Genomic DNA, 20952 nt, shown 5'->3' with positions numbered 1-20952 from the left:
CTTTGGACACCAAGGGGCAGTTTAGCATAGTCAGTCCACATAACCTGCACATCTTTGGACTGTGGGAGGAAACCAGAGCACCTGGAGAAACCCATGCAGGCACAGGGAGAGCGTGCAAACTCCACACAGTCACTGAGGGCCGTAATTGAACCCGGTCTCTTGTCTTTTTGCCGATTTTTATCCTCTTGCCTTGCCTTCAATTTTTGGAGTTTCTGACAGCCAGGTTGATGGTGATGCTTCATATTGCTAAAGAAACTGATCTTGATTTTAATGAATTTTCTGAAGGAGCAGACTTTTGCTCAATCAATCTCATAATTCAAGCTCTGTAAAAACTGGATTCATCTTTTAACCGTGGTTTCTACTCTTCTCCTGTCTACTCCCTCCTTCACTTTCCAATGCAACTGGGTCCTTACGCACACTCCCTTCCTGCATGTCTGCAACCGTGGAAATACTCTCTGCACTCATGCTGACTGGGCCTCTCTCTCTCTCTCTCCCCTCGCCCTCTCCCTCTCTTTCTCTCAACACAGCAGTTCCCTTATGTGACAAAGGATGCTGTTGCAGACATGATGCATCAGATGGCCAGCTCCTGGCCAGCTAAGATGGTGCTGGAAGACTTCAGTGCTGTCTTTATTGCTTGTTTTTCAATTAATAACATCATCTGCAATAGTATTGTTTATGTAGTACCTGATGGTTTGTAATGTGTTTGCTACTCTAAGCTAAAGGTCACATTGTGTTAGGGCATTTGAGTAGACATACATGTGTCATTTGCTTTAGATTGGAAGGAAGCTTGGGCCGTAGAAAGCATCCTATCTGGCTGAATCACAGCTTGGTATGGCAACTGGTCAGCCCAAGACCGCAAGAAACGTTGTGATCACAGCCCAGTCCATCACACAAACCTGCCTCCCATCCATTGATTCCATCTACACCTCCCGTTGTTTGGGGAAAGCGGGTAGCATAATCAAAGATCCCTCCCACCCGGCTTACTCACTCTTCCAACTTCTTCCATCGGGCAGGAGATACAAAAATCTGAGAACACGCACGAATAGACTCAAAAGCAGCTTCATCCCCGCTTTTACCAAACTCCTCAACGACCCTCTTATGGACTGACCTGATTAACACTACACTCCTGTATGCTTCACCCGATGTCGGTGTTTATGTAGTTACATTGTGTACCTTGTGTTGCCCTATTATGTATTTTCTTTTCATGTAATGATCTGTTGAGCTGCTCGCAGAAAAATACACGTGCCAATAAACAAAATCCAATCCAATCCAGAGAAATCTCTGACTTGCTTTAGATCGCAGGTACTTGCAGCTTTATTATAAAATAAGTCATGTCCCTGGATCCCAGCATATGTGGGAGTTATGCCTCCAGTACTTTGGACTGGGGCTAGCCTGATGTCCAGTTTAACTCACCAACTGGGGTGCCAATAAGAATAGCTCTATAGTCATGCTGCAGCATATCTTCACTTTTTTCTTTCTTGGTTCATCTGTTGTTTTAAAGTGTTGTACGTGGTTGTGCTCAAGGGCAGCAAAATGAACCCAAAAATCAAACTGCTAGAGCATAAATGGACACCACATAGGGACCGGTGTAGGCCATTCATCCCCTTGAGCCTGTCCCACCATTCAATGCGATCATGGCTGACCTGTGACCTAACTCCATAGACCTGCCTTTGGCCCATACCCGTTCCTATCTTTGCTTAACAAAAATCTCTCTCTCAGATTTTAAATTAACAACTGATCTAGCTTCAACTACTGTGGGAGAGAGTTCCAAACCTCTACCACCCTTTGAATGAAAAATTCTTCCTAACGGCGCTCTCCTGAATGGCCATCCCAAATTTTTAGACCATGTCCCCTAGTTTTAGAACCTCCAACCAGTTCTTTATCTACCCTGCCTTTCCCTGTTACTGTCTTGATTCAAGATGGCGCCGGAGGATGGGGACTCTGCGAGCTCTCTCAACCTGACCCTATTAAGCTCTCTCAACCAGACCCTATTCTTTTATCTCTTATCACCATTCTGACTAACTAAAACTATTTTCCACTCGTGTATTGCTTGTTTGGCCCTTGTTCCGCACTGTAACCAATCACTATTTGTTGATGTACCATTTGTCAATGTACTCTGTCGATTATTCTTTTGTCTACTATGTACGTACTGTGTACGTTCACTTGGCCGCAGAAAAATATTTTTCACTGTACTTCGATACATGTGACAAATATCAAGCAATCAATACTTTGATCAGATCACTCCTTAAGCGTTTAGATTCTAGTGGAAACTGACCCAATTGGAGTAATCTCCCCTCGTAACTCATCCCCTGAAATCCAGGTATAATGTTTGTAAACCTACGTTGCACTCCGTCCATGGCCAAAATATCCTTTCATGTATGGTGTCCAGAACTGCTTACAGTACTCCCAAGTGTGGTCCAACCAGAGTTTTATACAGCTGCAGCATAACCCCTGTGTCTTTATATTCTAGCCTTCTAGATATAAAAGCTAATATTCCATTAGCCTTTTTGATTATTTTTTGCACTTGTCTCTGGCATTTTAAGGACCTGTGCAACTGAACCCCCAAGTCTCTTTGGACATCCACTGCAGCTAACCTCTTTTCATTTAGAAAATACTCTGCTCTATCCTTTTTTGGTCCAAAATGGATAACCTTGCACTTGCTTGCATTAAATTCCATCTGATACAATTTTGCCCATTCACTACACAGTACTGATTAACTTTCTCTCCAGTGCCTTTTCTTTTATTATATAAGTATATTAAAGCCATACAACTAAAGCATGGATAATGGGGAATATAGGCAAGGATAATGGGGAAAATTCAACCTGGAAGGTGAATTATAAGTGAGTGAGAAAGTAACAAAGCTTGAACTGGGATTTTTGTGAGTAGTGCTTTGCCCTAGGTGAACTCTTTTTGATGCAAAATTCAGCTTTTACTTTGCGCGTATGCCAGGAAGACCTTTTGCTAAATTTTGATATGCACACTTGCCAGTTTTGATCCAGAACTGAATTTGAGTGAAATCTAAAATTACCGTGCCTGTCTAATATCGGCATTCCAATTGAATGCCACTCAAATGGCTCTGTGTTCGCACTTGAGTCTGCTGGTTCATATAGGCTCGAGCTTCATTGCAAGACTTGAGTACATAATCTTGGCTCATATTTTGGTGGCGAGAGTATGGCACTGTCAGATGGATGCAAATATAGAGTGGGACTTAACTGCTCTCCTGTCACTTTTGTAAACAAAATTAGGATCAGGATTAACACTTTTGTTCTTTGTTTTGAATGACTTCTACTTTCACAGAACTTCAATATATCAATGGTTGTGTGCAAAAATATTCTCTGCAGTTGCCGAGTTTACTTTCTACCTTGAGTATCCCCTCCATTATTTGAGAAGCATAAAGCACTGATTTGCAAATTAATACTGTTGCAACCTAACCCTTCACGCTGTTGCATTTAGACTGTTTAATCTCGAACTTGGTCTTGTTGGGATAAGCCCTGGTCAAAAATTGATATTATGTGATACCAATTTGTGCAGTAGGCATGTTCTAACCTCCAGTATGGGACAATTTAGAAAAATAAACAAAATCTCACTTTGTGTCAGCGAAATGATTAAATAGAATATGTAAGCGCTTAAGAAACCATTATTCAAGGTCATTGAGTATGACTTTCAATTGCCCTATGTACTGCACCTGTAATCAAATTACCCTCTGTTAAAGTGGTCATTTTGTCTATTTTGCTGAGAGAAATGAGAACACAATGGAAAAATAACTCGTTTGAACTTGATAATTGGCACACACTGTTCTAGAGTTGACGTCTGTGCCAAATAACAGTCTGCAACAGACCACTTGCCCTACTAGGCCAAGAGTTTAACCGCCTGCAAGCTGTAGGGTAGGCTGGGCAGTATATACTGACCGTTTCAACAAGATATGAGAATTGTAAATGAAGAAGAGCAGGAATACAACTATTACTAAACGAAAACATTTGCTTGTTCCAAGATGACATTGAACTTGTTAAATGAGGTAATGTTAATAGCTGATGACCTTGAATTGCTGCAGAAGTCGGATGCTATTAGTCCTGTTTTTGTCCTTCCTTTACATCTCCATCTAATCTGAATGTATCTTTGGTCAGGTAAATGTTACTGGACATTAATGCTTTTTCTTTTTGAATACCATTGGATAATATTGTATTCCCTTTTCTCATTTCGCTTTAAAATTTCTGTACAGTTTCCTACAAGTGACAAAACAGAATTGTTCTATGGATTCTTGTCGATGTAGATTTTTGAACCAGTTGCTGGGAAATATTTGCTAGACTTCTCAAATGTGTCCAGTGGAAGGGTGAAGGTACGCGCATGTGCCTTGGGTGTTTTCGCACTTGCCAACTAAGGCTGAAATTGGAATTTCATCTGACCTCATTTTTGTGCTTCCGCACCAGTGTAGTGTGCCTGGGGATTTCTGGCTTAAACGGCATGCGACACATTGCTCTTGTTGGATTCGGAATCCCATCCAGAGATTGCAGGTATCGACTAGGTTAAAATGGCATAAGGTATTTGGTTATGGATTTCATGTTTGAGTTCAGTTTTGTTTCAAGTTAACTTGGTTTATGATACTGTGGTCACGTGGTGCAAGCTGACTAGGTTTAAATTATAATAAGCTGCTCCCAATAAGGTCTCCTCTACATCGGGGAGAGTAAACGCAGACAGAGTGACTGCTTTGTGGAACACCTTCACTCAGCCCACAAGCATGACTCCAACCTTCCTGTTGCTTGACATTTCAGCTCAACACCTTGCTCTCATGCCCACACATATGTCCGTGGCCTGCTGCAATGCTCCAGTGAAGCCCAAAGTAGACTGATGGAGCAGCATCTCGTTTTCTGATTGTGCACATTTCAGCCCTCTAGTTCAACAATCTTAAGTCCCCCCCGTCCCCCCCCCTTTTTATATCCCATACATCTTTTGTCTCCATCTAAAACCCCTCCGCGCTCGCTCTCTCTCTCTCTCTCTCTCTCTCTCTCTCTCTCTCTCTCTCTCTCTCTCTCTCTCTCTCTCTCTCTCTCTCTCTCTCTCTCTCTCTCTCTCTCTCTCTCTCTCTCCCCCCCACCCCCACATCTGACCATATACCTCTTATTCTTCAGTATGCTGCATCTTTGTTGTACTCTCCCAGCTACAATATAACATTCAACACATTTCCCCCACCTTTTTTGTTAAATGTCAAATGAAGAGTCGGAACAGCAATGTTTTCTCTCCCTTCAGATATTGCCAGACTGTTCAACATTTTCTGTTTAGATTTTAAATTATGATGTGTTTCTTGGTTTGGGGGAAGCTAGAGTGCACATTTTGCAACAATAGCCATTCGCCTGTTTTAATTATAAGACAAAATGTTAAACCGCAGTTTCTGTAATCAGGCCAGATATTTTTTCAAAGAAAACACTGCTGGGATTATGCGGCAGGTCTGGCAGCACCTTTTCGGAGAAAGATGTTGAGGTTTGGGACTTTTGACCTTTTCATCAGAACTGGAAAAAGTTGCAAATGTAACGGTTTTGAGCAAGTGGAAGGGGATTGGGTGGTGGAAAAGAACGAAAGGGAAGGTCTATGATGAGGTGAAAGGCGGGTGAGATTAAATTATACCGTTTCACAATGGAATCTGGTAAAACCAAGAAGAGAAACAAAGTGTGAAGTGATTTAGTTTGGTAGGAAAAACTGAGACAATTCAAATTAGTGTACAGTTCCACATTAGGTGTATGTGCAGCAGGACATGGGGTTATATCATTATATAATAAAACACATGGGTTTCTGGGCTCTATTATTGGGGCCTAAGCAAGGAAGTTTGAGAAGCATGTGTAAAATGCTGAGAGTGAAATGGAGTTTTGTCCTTCATTGCTAGAGGGATAGAATTTAAGACGAGGGAAGTATAACTGTATAAGGTGTTAGTGAGGCCACACCTGGAGTATTGTGTTCAGTTTTGGTCTCCTTACCTGAGAAAGGATGTACTGGCGCTGGAGGGTGTGCAGAGGAGATTCCATAGGTTAATCCAGAATTCAGGGGGTTGGATTACGAGGGGAGGTTGAGTAGACTGGGACTATACTCGTTGGAATTTAGAAGGATGCAGGGGGATCTTCTAGAAACATATAAAATTATGAAGAGAATAGATAGGATAGATGCGGGCAGGTTGTTTCCACTGGCAGATGAAAGCAGAACCAGGGGGCATGGCCTCAAAATAAGAGGACGTAGATTTAGGACTGAGCTCAGGAGGAACTTCTTCACCCAAAGGGTTGCGAATCTATGGAATTCCCTGCCCAGTGAAGCATTTGAGGCTCCTTCATTAAATGTTTTCAAGATAAAGATAGATAGTTTTTTGAGGAATAAAGGGTTATGGTGTTCGGGCGGGAAAGTGGAGCTGAGTCCACAAAAGATCAGCCATGATCTCATTGAACGGTGGAGCAGGCTCGAAGGGCCAGATGGCCCACTCCTGCTCCTAGTTCTTATGTATCCAGTTCTGGGCACCAGAAGGATATGAAGGCTTTTCGAGAGCAGGTGAAAAAGTTTAATGAGAATGATTCCTGGGTGAGGAACTGCAGTTGTATAGCTAAATAGACTGGAGAAGCTGGATCATGAGAGATCTGGACAGAGTAGAATTGGAGAAACTATATCCATTGGCGGAAGGAAAGATTAAGAACCAGCAGACACAAAGGTAGTTTAAGGGAGGATCTGGAATGCACTGCCCGAGTGTGATGGAGGCAGATTGAAGCGTGGCTTTCAAAAGAGAATTGGAGCACTTTCTAAAGAGAAAATTTAAAGGACTGCAGGGGAAAAGGTAAAGTGGGGGCACTGGGTAAATTGTTTTTGCAGAGATCCATAAATGGCTGCTCCTGTGCTGTAACCAGTCTCTAACCAGACTGAAGAGATGAGGGCGCATCCCAGCAGAGAACACATCTGACTGCATACCTGGACTGGCTTGTGTGCTTTATTCTGATGTCAGAGATTGGAATTTGGAGTGTAAATCATGCACTCAAACCAGTTTGTGGTCACTTCCATATCGTGCAAAGCATTTAGTAACTAAATTTGTACAAAACATTAGATGAATTGTCTTCCTCATTTTTTTTTTTTTGTTTGCCTTAAAGCTTTAGCCTGGAGGATCTATTTCTTTGTACATAAGCATGCACTCAACACGCATCCATTAGGCCTGAGCAGAGCCTGTTTGCCTAGGACAGAATATCTGGCAATGAAGGAAAACGTGTCTCTGAATCAAAACCATTTAGAAACCCAATAGCAAAATACTGCAAATGCTGGAAATCTGAAATTTAAAAACCAATCCTGGCAGTATTCGGTGTCTGGCAGGATCTGTGGAGAGTGAGTCAGATTTAATGTTTCACGTCGTTGATCTTCCATCAAAACTGGTAAAAGATCAGCATCAACCTGAAATGTTAACTGCTTCTGTCTCACCATGCATGCTGCCAGATGTGTTTCCAGCATAGTCAGTCTTTGCAATATGGCACTTCACACCTGTTCCTCATCTGTGGGTTAATCAGTGTGTGTAATATATCTCTCCTTCCTTCCCTGCCATCCCTTTCCATTTCTGTTATATGTATGATTGTGCATGCTCTGTGTATACATACAGTGGTTATGTTTTTTTTGTCTTAATTGTGGGTCCTGTAAAGTACCTTGGGACCTTTCCTATTAAAAGACACTATGTACATGCAAGTTGTTAATCCTTTGCTTACTGTGCAAGGATCTAATGACATCTGAACTGATGGGTTTTATATTGAGTTTTATTTTGAGCTGAAGGTGTATGTGTGCAGTACTTTTTGACTAAATTAATTTGCTCTTGGTAAGAAAACTGAAGAAGTACATAGCTAGCTGCAAGTATAGAAATGTTGCAATTGAGAACAGGAATATTTTTTGGCTATACAGCGTTCATAATGCAAGAAGACTAGTGTTGCCCTAGGACCAAGTTCGGGTGAGTTGGGAGGATGACTGTAGAGGAAAGCGATTTCACCTGAGTCTGATGCAAGGACCACAGTCTTCCAGAGGAAGAAATCCGTAGAACCGTTTACAAAACTGTTGGGATGCTATAATGGAAATATATAATTTTTTAAAAAAACGTATTGAATTTGAGCTTTTAAGTATTTATTGGACTGAGATCAAATGGGCTGGAAAACCTACTTCCAAATTGACTGCATAATTTGTGTTTATTTTTGAGATTGGGCATTTTATTTTTATGAAGCATTGCTTAATTCCAGTTTATTTAATCCGGAAAATATGTTTAAGGTTTGAATATTTCCTAAGCAATTGCAGCAGATCAAAGTAAGGATCCAATTTGAAGTTGCAAGTCATTTTTTTGCATACTTTTATTTTTTACATTGAATATAAAGCAATATATTACAACTTCACCACTGTATATTGTGCAGCAACTATGATTTCAGGAATACTTTTGAATGTAAGATTAGCTTTGATGAAGAGTCATCCAGACTCAACGTTAGCTCCCTTTTCTCTCCACAGATGCTGTCAGACATGCTGAGATTGTCCAGCATTTTCTGTTTTTTGTTTCAGAATCCAGCATCAGTAATTTGCTTTTTTAAAAGGTGTTATCGCTATCATCTCCATAAGACCATAAGACATTGGAGCAGAATTAGGCCACTTGGCCCATCGAGTCTGCTCCGCCATTCAATCATGGCTGATATTTTTCTCATCCCCATTCTCCTGCCTTCTCCCCATAACCCCTGATCCCCTTATTAATCAAGAATCTATCTATCTCTGCCTTAAAGACACTCAGTGAATTGGCCTCCACAGCCTTCTGCGGCAAAGAGTTCCACAGATTCATCACCCTCTGGCTGAAATAATTCCTCCTCATCTCTGTTTTAAAGGATCGTCCCTTTAATCTGAGATGGTGTCCTCTGGTTCTAGTTTTTCCGACAAGTGGAAACATCCTCTCCACGTCCACTCTATCCAGATCTTGTACGTTTCAATAAGATCCCCTCTCATCCTTCTAAACTCCAACGAGTACAATCTAGAATCTCAATTCTAGATTGCCTTTCATGAAGTTCAAGAAGGGGCATATGGGTAATAAATTATGGTGTAGTCATTTTTTTGTAAGAAGTCTTACAACATCAGGTTAAAGTCCAACAGGTTTATTTGGAATCACAAGCTTTCGGAGCGTAGCTCCTTCAACAGGTGATCACCGAAAGCTCATGATTCCAAATAAACCTGTTGGACTTCAACCTGGTGTTGTAAGACTTCTTACTGTGCCCACCACTGTCCAACACCGGCATTTCCACATCATGTATTTTTGTGTGAGGTTATGTGCAACCTATTGCCTCTCCTTCAGGATGGCTTGTTTTCCTACCATTTGCCTCTGATTAACCGGGATGTGCGAAGTGACCCAAGTAGTGCCTTTCATTTTAATTGTTTAAACAGATACATGTTCTCTCCCCTGTCCAGTGTTTCACCAGATGACCTTGACTGAGATGGGGAACATTGTGAGCAATCCATGGCATGCATACAGGATGTCTTTCAAAAGTTTGTGTTTGAATAAATTTGTTTTAAACTGGAATTGTATCAAATTTATAGTGTCCTTGAAAATTTATTAGGCGCTTGAAATATTCTGGCATATGAATAGATTAGCAAGATCATTTGCATTGAAGTTTGACGTTTATTGGGTCTATCAAAGTAGGAAGAAGGCCCCCATAATTTCACACCCTGTATAGTGACGAAGCGAGCACACTGATTTGAATTATGGAATTGGCTAAGGATTTGCTCCTCATCAGTGAGTGATTGTAATGTGACGGGTTACTTCCATGTCAAATTGTGGGAACAAGAGTAGTGTAATATTGTATTGCACGGCTCTGATGCTTGTACTGGATTTTAAATAGCTGTAAACATGCCTGCAGTCCCAGTAATGAAGCAACCTACCCATCAAGGACGTTGGGTGTTTTGCTACATTTAAAGGTGCTGTATAAATGCAAATTGTTCTTTATAATGTGTACATTGATTGTGTAGAGCGTGGTGATGATTTAGTAGACCGCTGATAGTTTAACAGTTATACATATGTTTTCTTTTACAGACCGGTGGGAATGCCACAAATGGAAAAAGTATACTTGCACAACCCCAGCACAGAAGATACAATCATTTTAGTATCAATATCAGCAACAACGTCACATTTTCATGCATCATTTTTTCAAAATAGGGTAAGAACTTTGTATTTTGGTTGCATTTGTTGAAAGAGCTGCAGGGGGTAGCTCTTAGTCATGTGTGCACACAGTGAACATCTGAGATATATATGAAAATGAAATGAAAATCGCTTCTTGTCACAACTTCAAATGAAGTTACTGTGAAAAGCCCCTAGTCACCACATTCCGGTGCCTGCTCTGGGAGGCTGGTACGGGAATTGAACCGTGCTGCTGGCCTGCCTTGGTCTGCTTTAAAAGCCAGCGATTTAGCCCTGTGCTAAACCAGCCCCTACATATGTCCTACAAGCTGAAGTTAATCTGTAGCCAGAACGTGCCACAAGGAAAAATGTGTAACTTTGTGGAAACTGTCTGCATCACTTGGCGGGATGGATTACATTTTAATTTTTTTTTAGCAAAGCAATAAATTTGCTAATTGTTTTTAGGGTCGACGGTTAGTGCCTTGTATGGCTTTCAGCATTCCATTTTGGAGGGATCATGTAGTTACCAAATGATACCGGGAAAGGGATGAAATGTAGAGAGAAGAAATGGGACTATTTCTGTTGGAACCAGGAAGACTTGAAAAGGAAATTTTATTGATGGTTCTCAAACGTGCAACAAGGTGACTGGAGCATAAAATGTTTTGTCATGAATGGCGATGGCCCGAGACCATTGCGTTTGTGCAGAGTCCTGGGGAGGGTGATTAGCTTTTTGTTACTCTGGCGAAGATCAGATGCAAATTTGATGGGCAAAATGGTCCCAATTATTGTAATTGCTTTGAAGTACTGTTAAAACTAGAAAATGCATTAAAGTTTTATTACTGAAGGGATTTGGTTTACAGAAAGATAATGATTGCTCTTTTTCACTTGCATATTTTCATAACTAGAATTATTCATTTTGTTGGTTAGTCCAAAGGTTCAAGTTTTTCTCCCCATAATTAATTCAGCTGTGGTATTATATTGCACGGCACGAGAGGACAAATTTTGAGTGTACCAATTTTAATTTACTGTGCAAGTAATGGAGACATCTGTCAGCGTCACTATTAATTATAAAAGTTACGGTTCATCCAGACGTCAACAGACTCTCATTTGTTTAATTGTATTACTTATGTCATCTTTGAGATCTGAATATTGTGAGTGGATAGTTAGCAAATATTGCAGCACAAGTGAAGCACGGGGACCGTGTTTATTTGGGAAGTGTTTTGTGTCCTTGTTCAATCTACGGCAATGGCAGCCAAGTTGCACTGAAGAGACATACTCCAAGCATTTCCAATCTTGAAACATGGACATTTATCGATTTGTGTACAACACGGCATGCTTCTATATAATATGTTAGTTGATTGAATAATGTCTACATGTTCTGGAAGTTGCACGTTAATGGGTTGTGTCCCTTTTTAGTATTTTTCATTGCAATTGTTTCCTATACCATGAGCTTTTGTAATGAATAATCTTGATACTTGGGTTAATGGAAATTTTGAAGGCTTGATGTTACCTAGGTGGTACATAATGTTTAGATGATTCAATTTTCAAATTGATCAAATAATATTTCCATGTATGCTTAAGGGCAAACAGGTGGCTCATTGCTGCCTCATGGCGCCGAGGACCCGGGTTCGATCCCAGCCCCAGGTCACTGTTCGTGTGGAGTTTGCACATTCTCCCAATGTCTGCGTGGGTCTCGCTTTCACTTCCCAAAAAGATGTGCAGGGTACATGGATTTGACATGCTAAATTGCCCCATAATTTGGAAAGAAAGAATTGGGTACTCGAAATTTTACGAAAAAAGTTTTCTATCTCTATTGGCGTGATAGTAGAGGAAGTATAATTTGGCTGGCAAGATTGAGATGGCATTATTCATGTCCCTTACCAATGCTGACAAGGTACATTTAATAATTGTGCAAAATAATATCTCTTTCTTGCCTCCACCCAACCCCCCTCTTTTCCCCCCCCCCCTTTAGTGTAACGCCATTCTTTAAGCACAATGCTTAATGTTCATATGAAATTCTAATTGTTTTGGCTGCAACAATAATGTCATCTGGTTGACGTCATACCCATCACAAAGGAGATGGTTGTGGCTGTTGGAGGTCAATCCTCTCTTTCCAGGACATCACCACAAAAGATCCTAAGGCTAGTGTACGAGGTCCAACCTTCTTCAGCTGCTTCATCAATAAACTTCTTTCCTTCATAAGGTCAAAAGATTAAATGGTCAGCAATGATCATATTCTGCATCATTTGTAGCGACTTTTCTATGTCCCAATGCAGCAAGACCTGGACAATATCCAGTATTGGGCTAATAAAATGGCAAGAAGTGTTCACACTACACATGCCAGGCAATGACTATCTCCAACAAGCACACATCTAACCATTGCCCATTGACATTGTGGGGAATGCTAGGGGTTGCCATTGACCAGGAACTGAAGTGGACCAACCACATAAATACTGGGGCTACAAGAGCAGGTCAAAGGCTAGGAATCTTGTGGTGAGTAACTCCTCCTAGCTTCCTATAGCCTGTTCACAATCTACAAGGCACGAGTCAGGTGTATGATACAGTACTCTCCACTTGCCCGGATGAGTGCAGCTCCAACCCCTCAAGGTAGGAGGGGTTATTGGGTTAAGGGGATAGGGTTGAAGTGAGGGCTTAAGTGGGTCGGTGCAGACTCGATGGGCCGAATGGCCTCCTTCTGCACTGTATGTTCTATGTTCCTATGTTCCAATAACATAAACTCAACACCCATCCAGGAAAAATTAGCCTGCTTGATTGGCCCTCCATCCATAAGTATCCACTAGCAATGCATAGTGGCAACACTGTGTACCACCTACCAGATGCACAGCAGGAACTCACCAAGATTCTTGAGACCGCACCTTCCAAATCCACGACCAGTGCCATTCAGAAGGACGAAGGCAGCAGACATGCGGGAATATCATCACCAGGAAGTTGCCCTCCCAGCCACTTGCCATCCTGATTGGAAATATATTGCCGTTCCTTCACTATTGCTAGGTCAAAATCCTGGAACTGCATCCCTAACAGTACTTTGGGTACACCTACATCTCTGGGACTGCTGCAGTTTAAGGCAGCAGCTTACCAACACCACCACTAGGACAATTGGACGGGCAATAAATGCTAGTCTAGACAGTGACGCACGCATCCCATAAATGAATTTAAAAAAAACATTGGTGACAGCTATACATTATGTATAAACTAATTAATATTTTTGATTTTTACCTAGATTATTCCACCAGGAGGAAACACATCATTTGATGTCGTTTTTCTTGCGAGAGTGGTGGGAAATGTAGAAAATACTTTATTTATTAATTCATCACTTCATGGGGTATTTACATACCAGGTAAGAAAGAATCCTTTTGTTTATTGTAACATAGGAGATAATCTAGTTCGATTCAAACTGCAGTGCAGAATACAAAGAGTGTTGTTTCTTTCGCTCGCATTCTCTGAGAGCAAAGGCATTTTGTGAGCAAATGTTAGCATAACCGGGATTTCAAGCTCCAATGTTTACAACCGCAAAGCAACCATGAGGTATTTTGATTTTGTTTTTAAACAAAGGGCCTGCCTTTTGGCAAAATGGATTTGATGAGAATCAATTAAAGCTTGCATATCTTGATTTTATTAATCTATAGTGCTTAATATTTATTGATTTGACTGTTATTGTAAAAGATCAAAGCTTCACTTTTGTATCATTTTATTACAGGTGTTTGGTGTTGGAATACCTAATCCCTATCGCTTGCGCCCTTTTATAGGGGCAAGAGTTCCTGTAAATAGCAGTTTTTCACCTTTAATAAATATACACAACCCTCACAGTGAACCTTTACAGGTAGGTCTGTTTGTCCTTTTCACTGAAATTGTGCTACACCAGATTTGGGAATATATAAAATCAGTCGTGAAGTCCAGGTTTTTTTGTCTTGAGTCTCTGGTCTTGGCCTGGCTTTCTCGGGAGGTGACAACATCAACTGTTCAGTAGTTCCTGATGCGAGAAGTGGAATGGTCTGGAGCACAGTTTCCACAGCAAGAGCATTGCCTTCGTGAATTTACTTCCCAGTGCAATAACATCTCTTTGTTATCAAGGGCATCCGTGTAAACAATACCAATTCCATCATTTTCAAGTGATTTATAGGGGAACTATTGTGCAAAGGAGGTATTTTGATGTCTAGCTTAATGCAACAATTTGCATCTGATATGATTTATTCCTTGTAAGTAACTAAAGTAGCCTAATTTTTCTCGAGTTATATCGAAACATTAAAGACTAGCATTTATATAGGGACTTTTTATTTGACTGGGATGTCCCATAGCACTTAACATTGGTAATGTAGGCAACCAATTTGGGAACAGCAAGGTGATAATGATCACAATGTTATTTTAATGATTTAGATAGGAGGTTAAATATTGCCAAGGATAACCCTTGCTGCTCTTTGAAATGGTGATGTGAGAAAATATTTTTTCTCACAATGAGTGGTTGGAGTATGGAATGCACTCGAGGCATTCAAGAGGGCATTAGATTGTTTGTTTCTTTCAAGTAATGTACAGCATACAGGAAATGGCAGGGGACTGGCACTATGCCATAATGACATTTGGAGAGCCGGTGCAGAGGCTGACTGGCCTTGTGCTGCGCTGTTGTGTGCCATAGCACCTTTTGCATTGACCTGAGAGCGCTAAGGAAGGCACTAGACTGAACCTGTGCTCGGGTGTCGAGAGTGGCAGTTGAACCCACAACCTCCGACTGAAGTGAGAGTGCTACTGTTAGAAAAACAACGGTAGTTTTAAAGGATTTATATTTATGTTGGTAGACATGAGATATAAAGTATAGTTTTGAGCGTGTTTTCGCTGGAGTTCAGAAGCATGAGGGGGATCTCATGGAGACTTATAAATTTCTAACAGGATTAGACAGTAGATGCAGGGAAGATGTTACCAATGATGGGGTGTGTCCAGAACTAGGGATTACAGTCTGAGGATTCAGGGTAAACCATTTCGGACAGAGATGAGGAGACATTTCTTCTTACAAAGAGTGGTGAGCCTGTGGAATTCATTACCACAGGAAGTAGTTGATGCTAAAACTTTGAATATATTCAAGATATGGCTGGATATGGCACTTGGGGCGAATGGGATCAAAGGCTATGGGGAGAAAGCAGGATTAGGCTATTGAGTTGGATGATCAGCCATGATCATGATGAATGGCAGTGCAGGCTTGATGGGCCAAATGGCCTCCTCCTGCTCCTATCTTCTATGTATCTATGTTTAACTGGAAGGGTGAAACCTATGGTTTGATTAATGCTGAACAAAGAGTGTTTGTATGTCTGTGATTCTATTATGTGCAGAGAGGGCTATGGCATGAAAAGTAAATAAACCAGTGGAGGTTTCTTAGCAACTAGGGCCTTGTAGAGTAGAGATGCTTTTAAGTTTTAGTTTAGCTAATTTGATTGCAGTTGGAGAGGCATAGTGAGAGAGAAGGCAGCTCTCTCAGCTCTGCTAGAAGCAGTTAATTTTAGAAGGCGAAAGAGGGAACATCTCTCTCAGCCTTGCTCGAAGAAAATCCATACTATGGAGTAGTAAGAAAAAACAGATGTGGAAAGTACAGCTAGTTAAGGAAACTAGAGAAAGAAGAATTAACGGAGCAAAGGGAACGGAGAACAAGAACAGATTACTGTTCAGAAAAGTCTGAGTTGAAAGGGCATTGGATCGTGAGAGGCCAGACAGATATCTGCAGTAGTGCTAAAGTTTGGGAGAAATTACTACAGTTTGGGAGACATTATATGAAATAATTGTGGAAATAGATGGCTGGTTCTTGGGGAGTTTGTGTAAAATACAAGGAAACCTGAAGGGAGAGGTGTTAAACCCGAAAGCGAAATCTTGATGAAAGCATAATTTAAAAGACGATTTGAAAGTGTGATTTTGAGAGTGGAATTTGAAATCACTCGTGTGTAAGCTGGAGTTCTGTGAGACAAGGTGGCTCACAGTATAACATCATCTGGTGGGGTTTTGAGGAGGAATCCAGACTTTTACTTGGGTTTAGAGAGGAGTTGTCTTACTACAGTTGTGTGCTTAAAAGGAAAGTTTCAGCGGGAGCAGTGCGGAAGTGGCTGCTGGGAGGTAAGTCTGTCCTTTAAAAGCACTTGTCTTTGCAGGGGCAGGCCAGTCGATTTCGGCGGGAGAACAGCTGGTGAGTCAGTTTCAGCGGGAGCAGTGCGGAAGTGGCTGCTGGGAGGTAAGTCTGTCCTTTAAAAGCACTTGTCTTTGCAGGGGCAGGCCAGTCGATTTCGGCGGGAGAACAGCTGGTGAGTCAGTTTCAGCGGGAGCAGTGCGGAAGTGGCTGCTGGGAGGTAAGTCTGTCCTTTAAAAGCACTTGTCTTTGCAGGGGCAGGCCAGTCGATTTCGGCGGGAGAACAGCTGGTGAGTCAGTTTCAGCGGGAGCAGTGCGGAAGTGGCTGCTGGGAGGTAAGTCTGTCCTTTAAAAGCACTTGTCTTTGCAGGGGCAGGCCAGTCTATTTCGGCGGGAGTGGAGCTGGCTGGTTAGTCAATTTCAGCAGGAGCTGTTTTAGGCGGGAACAGGAAGTCGACCCGCGGACGTCTGGGAAGACCCTCACCATATTCTGGTGGAGAGGAAACCCGAGACACTACACGTGTAGTGTCTCCCACCCGCCCTCCTCCTCTAACCTAATAATAAAACCCATTGGTCTGAGGTAAGTACCATATTTTATTATATTATTATTATTTTTTATAAAAAATTTAATTTAGTTGTTAGCCAGATCTTGGTAGAAAGTTAGAGGAATGGCAGGGAAGGGAGTGCAATGTTCCTCCTGCAGGATGTTTGAGGTGAGGGATGCAGTTAGTGTCCCTGCTGATTTTACCTGCAGGAAGTGCTGCCATCTCCAGCTCCTCCAAGACCGAGTTAGGGAACTGGAGCTGGAGTTGGAAGAACTTTGGATCATTCGGGAGGCAGAAGATTACGTACACTTTAAAAACAAATGAATTCAATGGCAGTGAAAAGCTGGAGAATGCACGGAAAGTGCTACATAAAATGAAAATTATTTGTCACTACCAACAAACAAAGAACAAAGAAAAGTACAGCACAGGACTGCGCCGACCATGCTGCCCGTCTAAACTAAACTCTTCTACACTTCCGGGGTCCGTATCCCCTTATTCACATCCTATTCATGTATTTGTTGGGGTCCGTATCCCTCTGTTCCCATCCTATTGATGTATTTGTCAAGATGCCCCTTAAACATCACTATTGTCCCTGCTTCCACCACCTCCACCGGCAGTGAGGTCCAGGCACCCACTATCCTCTGTGTAAAACACTTGCCTCGTACATCTACTCTAAACCTTGCCCCTCGGACCTTAAAACTATGCCCCCTAGTAATTGACCCCTCTAATATGATCAGGGATAGTCAGCATGGCTTTGTGAAGGGTAGGTCATGCCTCACAAACCTTATTGAGTTCTTTGAGAAGGTGACTGAACAGGTAGATGAGGGTAGAGCAGTTGATGTGGTGTATATGGATTTCAGCAAAGCGTTTGATAAGGTTCCCCACGGTAGGCTATTGCAGAAAATACGGAGGCTGGGGATTGAGGGTGATTTAGAGATGTGGATCAGAAATTGGCTAGCTGAAAGAAGACAGAGGGTGGTGGTTGATGGGAAATGTTCAGAATGGAGTACAGTCACAAGTGGAGTACCACAAGGATCTGTTCTGGGGCCGTTGCTGTTTGTCATTTTTATCAATGACCTAGAGGAAGGCGCAGAAGGGTGGGTGAGTAAATTTGCAGACGATACTAAAGTCGGTGGTGTTGTCGATAGTGTGGAAGGATGTAGCAGGTTACAGAGGGATATAGATAAGCTGCAGAGATGGGCTGAGAGGTGGCAAATGGAGTTTAATGTAGAGAAGTGTGAGGTGATTCACTTTGGAAGGAATAACAGGAATGCGGAATATTTGGCTAATGGTAAAGTTCTTGAAAGTGTGGATGAGCAGAGGTGTCCATGTACATAGATCCCTGAAAGTTGCCACCCAGGTTGATAGGGTTGTGAAGAAGGCCTATGGAGTGTTGGCCTTTATTGGTAGAGGGATTGAGTTCCGGAGTCGGGAGGTCATGTTGCAGCTGTACAGAACTCTGGTACGGCCACATTTGGGTACAGTTCTGGTCACCGCATTATAGGAAGGACGTGGAGGCTTTGGAGCGGGTGCAGAGGAGATTTACCAGGATGTTGCCTGATATGGAGGGAAAATCTTATGAGGAAAGGCTGATGGACTTGAGGTTGTTTTCGTTGGAGAGAAGAAGGTTAAGAGGAGACTTAATAGAGGCATACAAAATGATCGGGGTTGGATAGGGTGGACAGTGAGAGCCTTCTCCCGCGGATGGAAATGGCTGGCACGAGGGGACATAACTTTAAACTGAGGGGTGATAGATATAGGACAGAGGTCAGAGGTAGGTTCTTTACGCAAAGAGTAGTGAGGCCGTGGAATGCCCTACTGCTACAGTAGTGAACTTGCCAACATTGAGGGCATTTAAAAGTTTATTGGATAAACATATGGATGATAATGGCATAGTGTAGGTTAGATGGCTTTTGTTTCGGTGCAACATCGTGGGCCGAAGGGCCTGTACTGCGCTGTATTGTTCTATGTTCTATGTGTGTTAATGAGACCATTGTAGATTAGGAAGTACTTTGTAATCCATGTTAATCTTAAAATCTGTGTTATTGTTGAACTAAAGGGGAGTAAAGGAGTATGGTATCATCCAATTTTTACATGTTTAATATTTTGTTTTCTTTAAAATTAATCCACGCATGAGGGCTTTTGTGAGGCGACAGGTGAGGGAATTCCCGTTGCTCCCGGCACAAGAAGTTCAAGATAGGGTGATCTCGGGTGTATGGATCGGGGAGGGCAAGGTGTCGGAAATACACCAGGAGTTGAAAGAAGAGGGGGAAGCGCTGGTAGAAGAGTTGAAGGGTAAATGGGAGGAGGAGCTGGGGGAGGAGATCGAGGAAGGTCTGTGGGCTGATGCCCTAGGTAGGGTTAATTCCTCCTCGTGTGCCAGGCTCAGCCTGATACAATTTAAGGTGGTCCACAGAGCGCACTTGACGGGGGCGAGGTTGAGTAGGTTCTTTGGGGTAGAGGACAGATGTGGAAGGTGCTCAGGGAGCCCGGCGAACCATGTCCATATGTTTTGGTCATGCCCGGCACTGGAGGGGTTCTGGAGAGGAGTGGCGGGAGCAATATCTCAGGTGGTGAAAGTCCGGGTCAAGCCAAGCTGGGGGCTAGCAATATTTGGAGTAGTGGACGAACCGGGAGTGCAGGAGGCGAAAGAGGCCGGCATTCTGGCCTTTGCGTCCCTAGTAGCCCGGCGAAGGATCTTGCTAATGTGGAAGGAGGTGAAGCCCCCCCCAGCCTGGAGGCCTGGATAAACGATATGGTTGGGTTCATAAAGTTGGAGAGGATTAAGTTCGCCTTGAGAGGGTCTGCGCAGGGGTTTTACAGGCGGTGGCAACCGTTCCTAGACTATCTCGCGGAGCGTTAGAGGAAGGTCGGTCAGCAGCAGCAGCAACCTTGGGGGGGGGGGGGGAAGAGACATGTCCTGGGTGTGGGGGAGGGGGGACTGCCTGGGAGGGTGGATGAGCAAGAGATAACATGAAGGGTTGGGGAAACTGGCACGTACGGGTGAGGGACAGTGTACAAAGCTGTGTAAATATATCATATTGCCATGTATATATCTTGCTCTGCGCGATTTCTCGTTTTTTTTTATTACCGGGGGGTGGGGGGAAGTTATTGTTTGTAAGGGAGAAAAATTGTGTTAAAAAACTTTAATAAATATATTTATAAAAAAAAAAAAAATAATAATCCACACACCCGGGCGAATGTGCAAACTCCACATGGACAGTGACCCAGAGCCGGTATTGAACCTGGCACCTCGGCGCTGTGAGGCAGCAGTGCTAACCACTGCACCACCATGCTGCCCGAGAAAAAGTAAAAGTTGGGGTCTTTTGAGCCAGGGTTCCATTCGGGGGTCATCCTGTAGTTATGACATCAACTGCATTTGTAACAACTGACAATTGACAAATCAAAAAGTAGCATCTACACTAATTGAGCATGATCTAGTAATTTTAAAAATGGTTTAGTCTTGCTATTTGAAGTTAGAGTATGGGTTTCTGTTTACCGGAGCCGCTAAGTGGGTGAGAAAATGGCGGCAGTAGCGGAATAAGCGGATTAAGTAAAGCGTGAGGAATGCAGCCAGCGGAGTGGGCAAGGAGGCTCCAAAAACACTCTGTGCACGCCGCAGATGCTGAATCATAAACTACCCGCCCCACGAATGCAGCGAACAGACTTGCTGGATCGCTCCCTCTGCTCGGCCTAGGGTAGCTGCTGTACAGCGGGGGGGGTGCACAGATACCCTGCTCCAGACAGCAGGAGGAAAGATTCATGTGAATTTCTATATTGGACAGACACTGGTGGATTTTGGAAACTCCTTCTACAGAGGATTAGAAGAGGAAGATTTGGACACAGAAAGCTCAAACCAAGAGAAATTAATGATCATTACTTTAACGATCTGGAAGAAGGAGCTAAGGGCATTGTTGCTAAGTTTGCAGATGATCCAAAGAAATGCAGAGTGACAGGTAACATTGAGGAAGAAGGGAGGGTGCAGAAGGATTTGGACAGGCTAGGAGAGTGGGCAAAGAAGTGGCAGATGGAATACAATGTGGAAAGGTGTGAGATTATGCACTTTGGTAGGAAGAATGGAGGCAGAGACTATTTTCTAAATGGGAAAAGGCTCCGCAAATCAGAAGCACAAAGGGACTTGGGAGCCCTAG

At 42.7% G+C, this 20952-nt stretch overlaps 1 protein-coding gene across 1 annotated transcript in view; it reads left to right on the top strand.

Annotated features, from left to right (window-relative positions):
- tmem131 (transmembrane protein 131) overlaps positions 1–20952 on the top strand; it is a 253551-nt gene that overhangs the window by 137780 nt on the left and 94819 nt on the right. The window contains exons 5-7 of the mRNA XM_072477208.1: positions 10052–10175; positions 13377–13493; positions 13854–13976. Of these exons, the coding sequence (XP_072333309.1) occupies positions 10052–10175; positions 13377–13493; positions 13854–13976 (364 nt within the window). The remainder of the gene's footprint in view (positions 1–10051; positions 10176–13376; positions 13494–13853; positions 13977–20952) is intronic.

The sequence above is a fragment of the Scyliorhinus torazame genome, chromosome 15 (assembly GCF_047496885.1).
Source record: "Scyliorhinus torazame isolate Kashiwa2021f chromosome 15, sScyTor2.1, whole genome shotgun sequence".
In the NCBI taxonomy this organism is placed as follows: Eukaryota; Metazoa; Chordata; class Chondrichthyes; order Carcharhiniformes; family Scyliorhinidae; genus Scyliorhinus; species Scyliorhinus torazame.
This window is presented reverse-complemented; position numbering and strand designations above follow the sequence as displayed.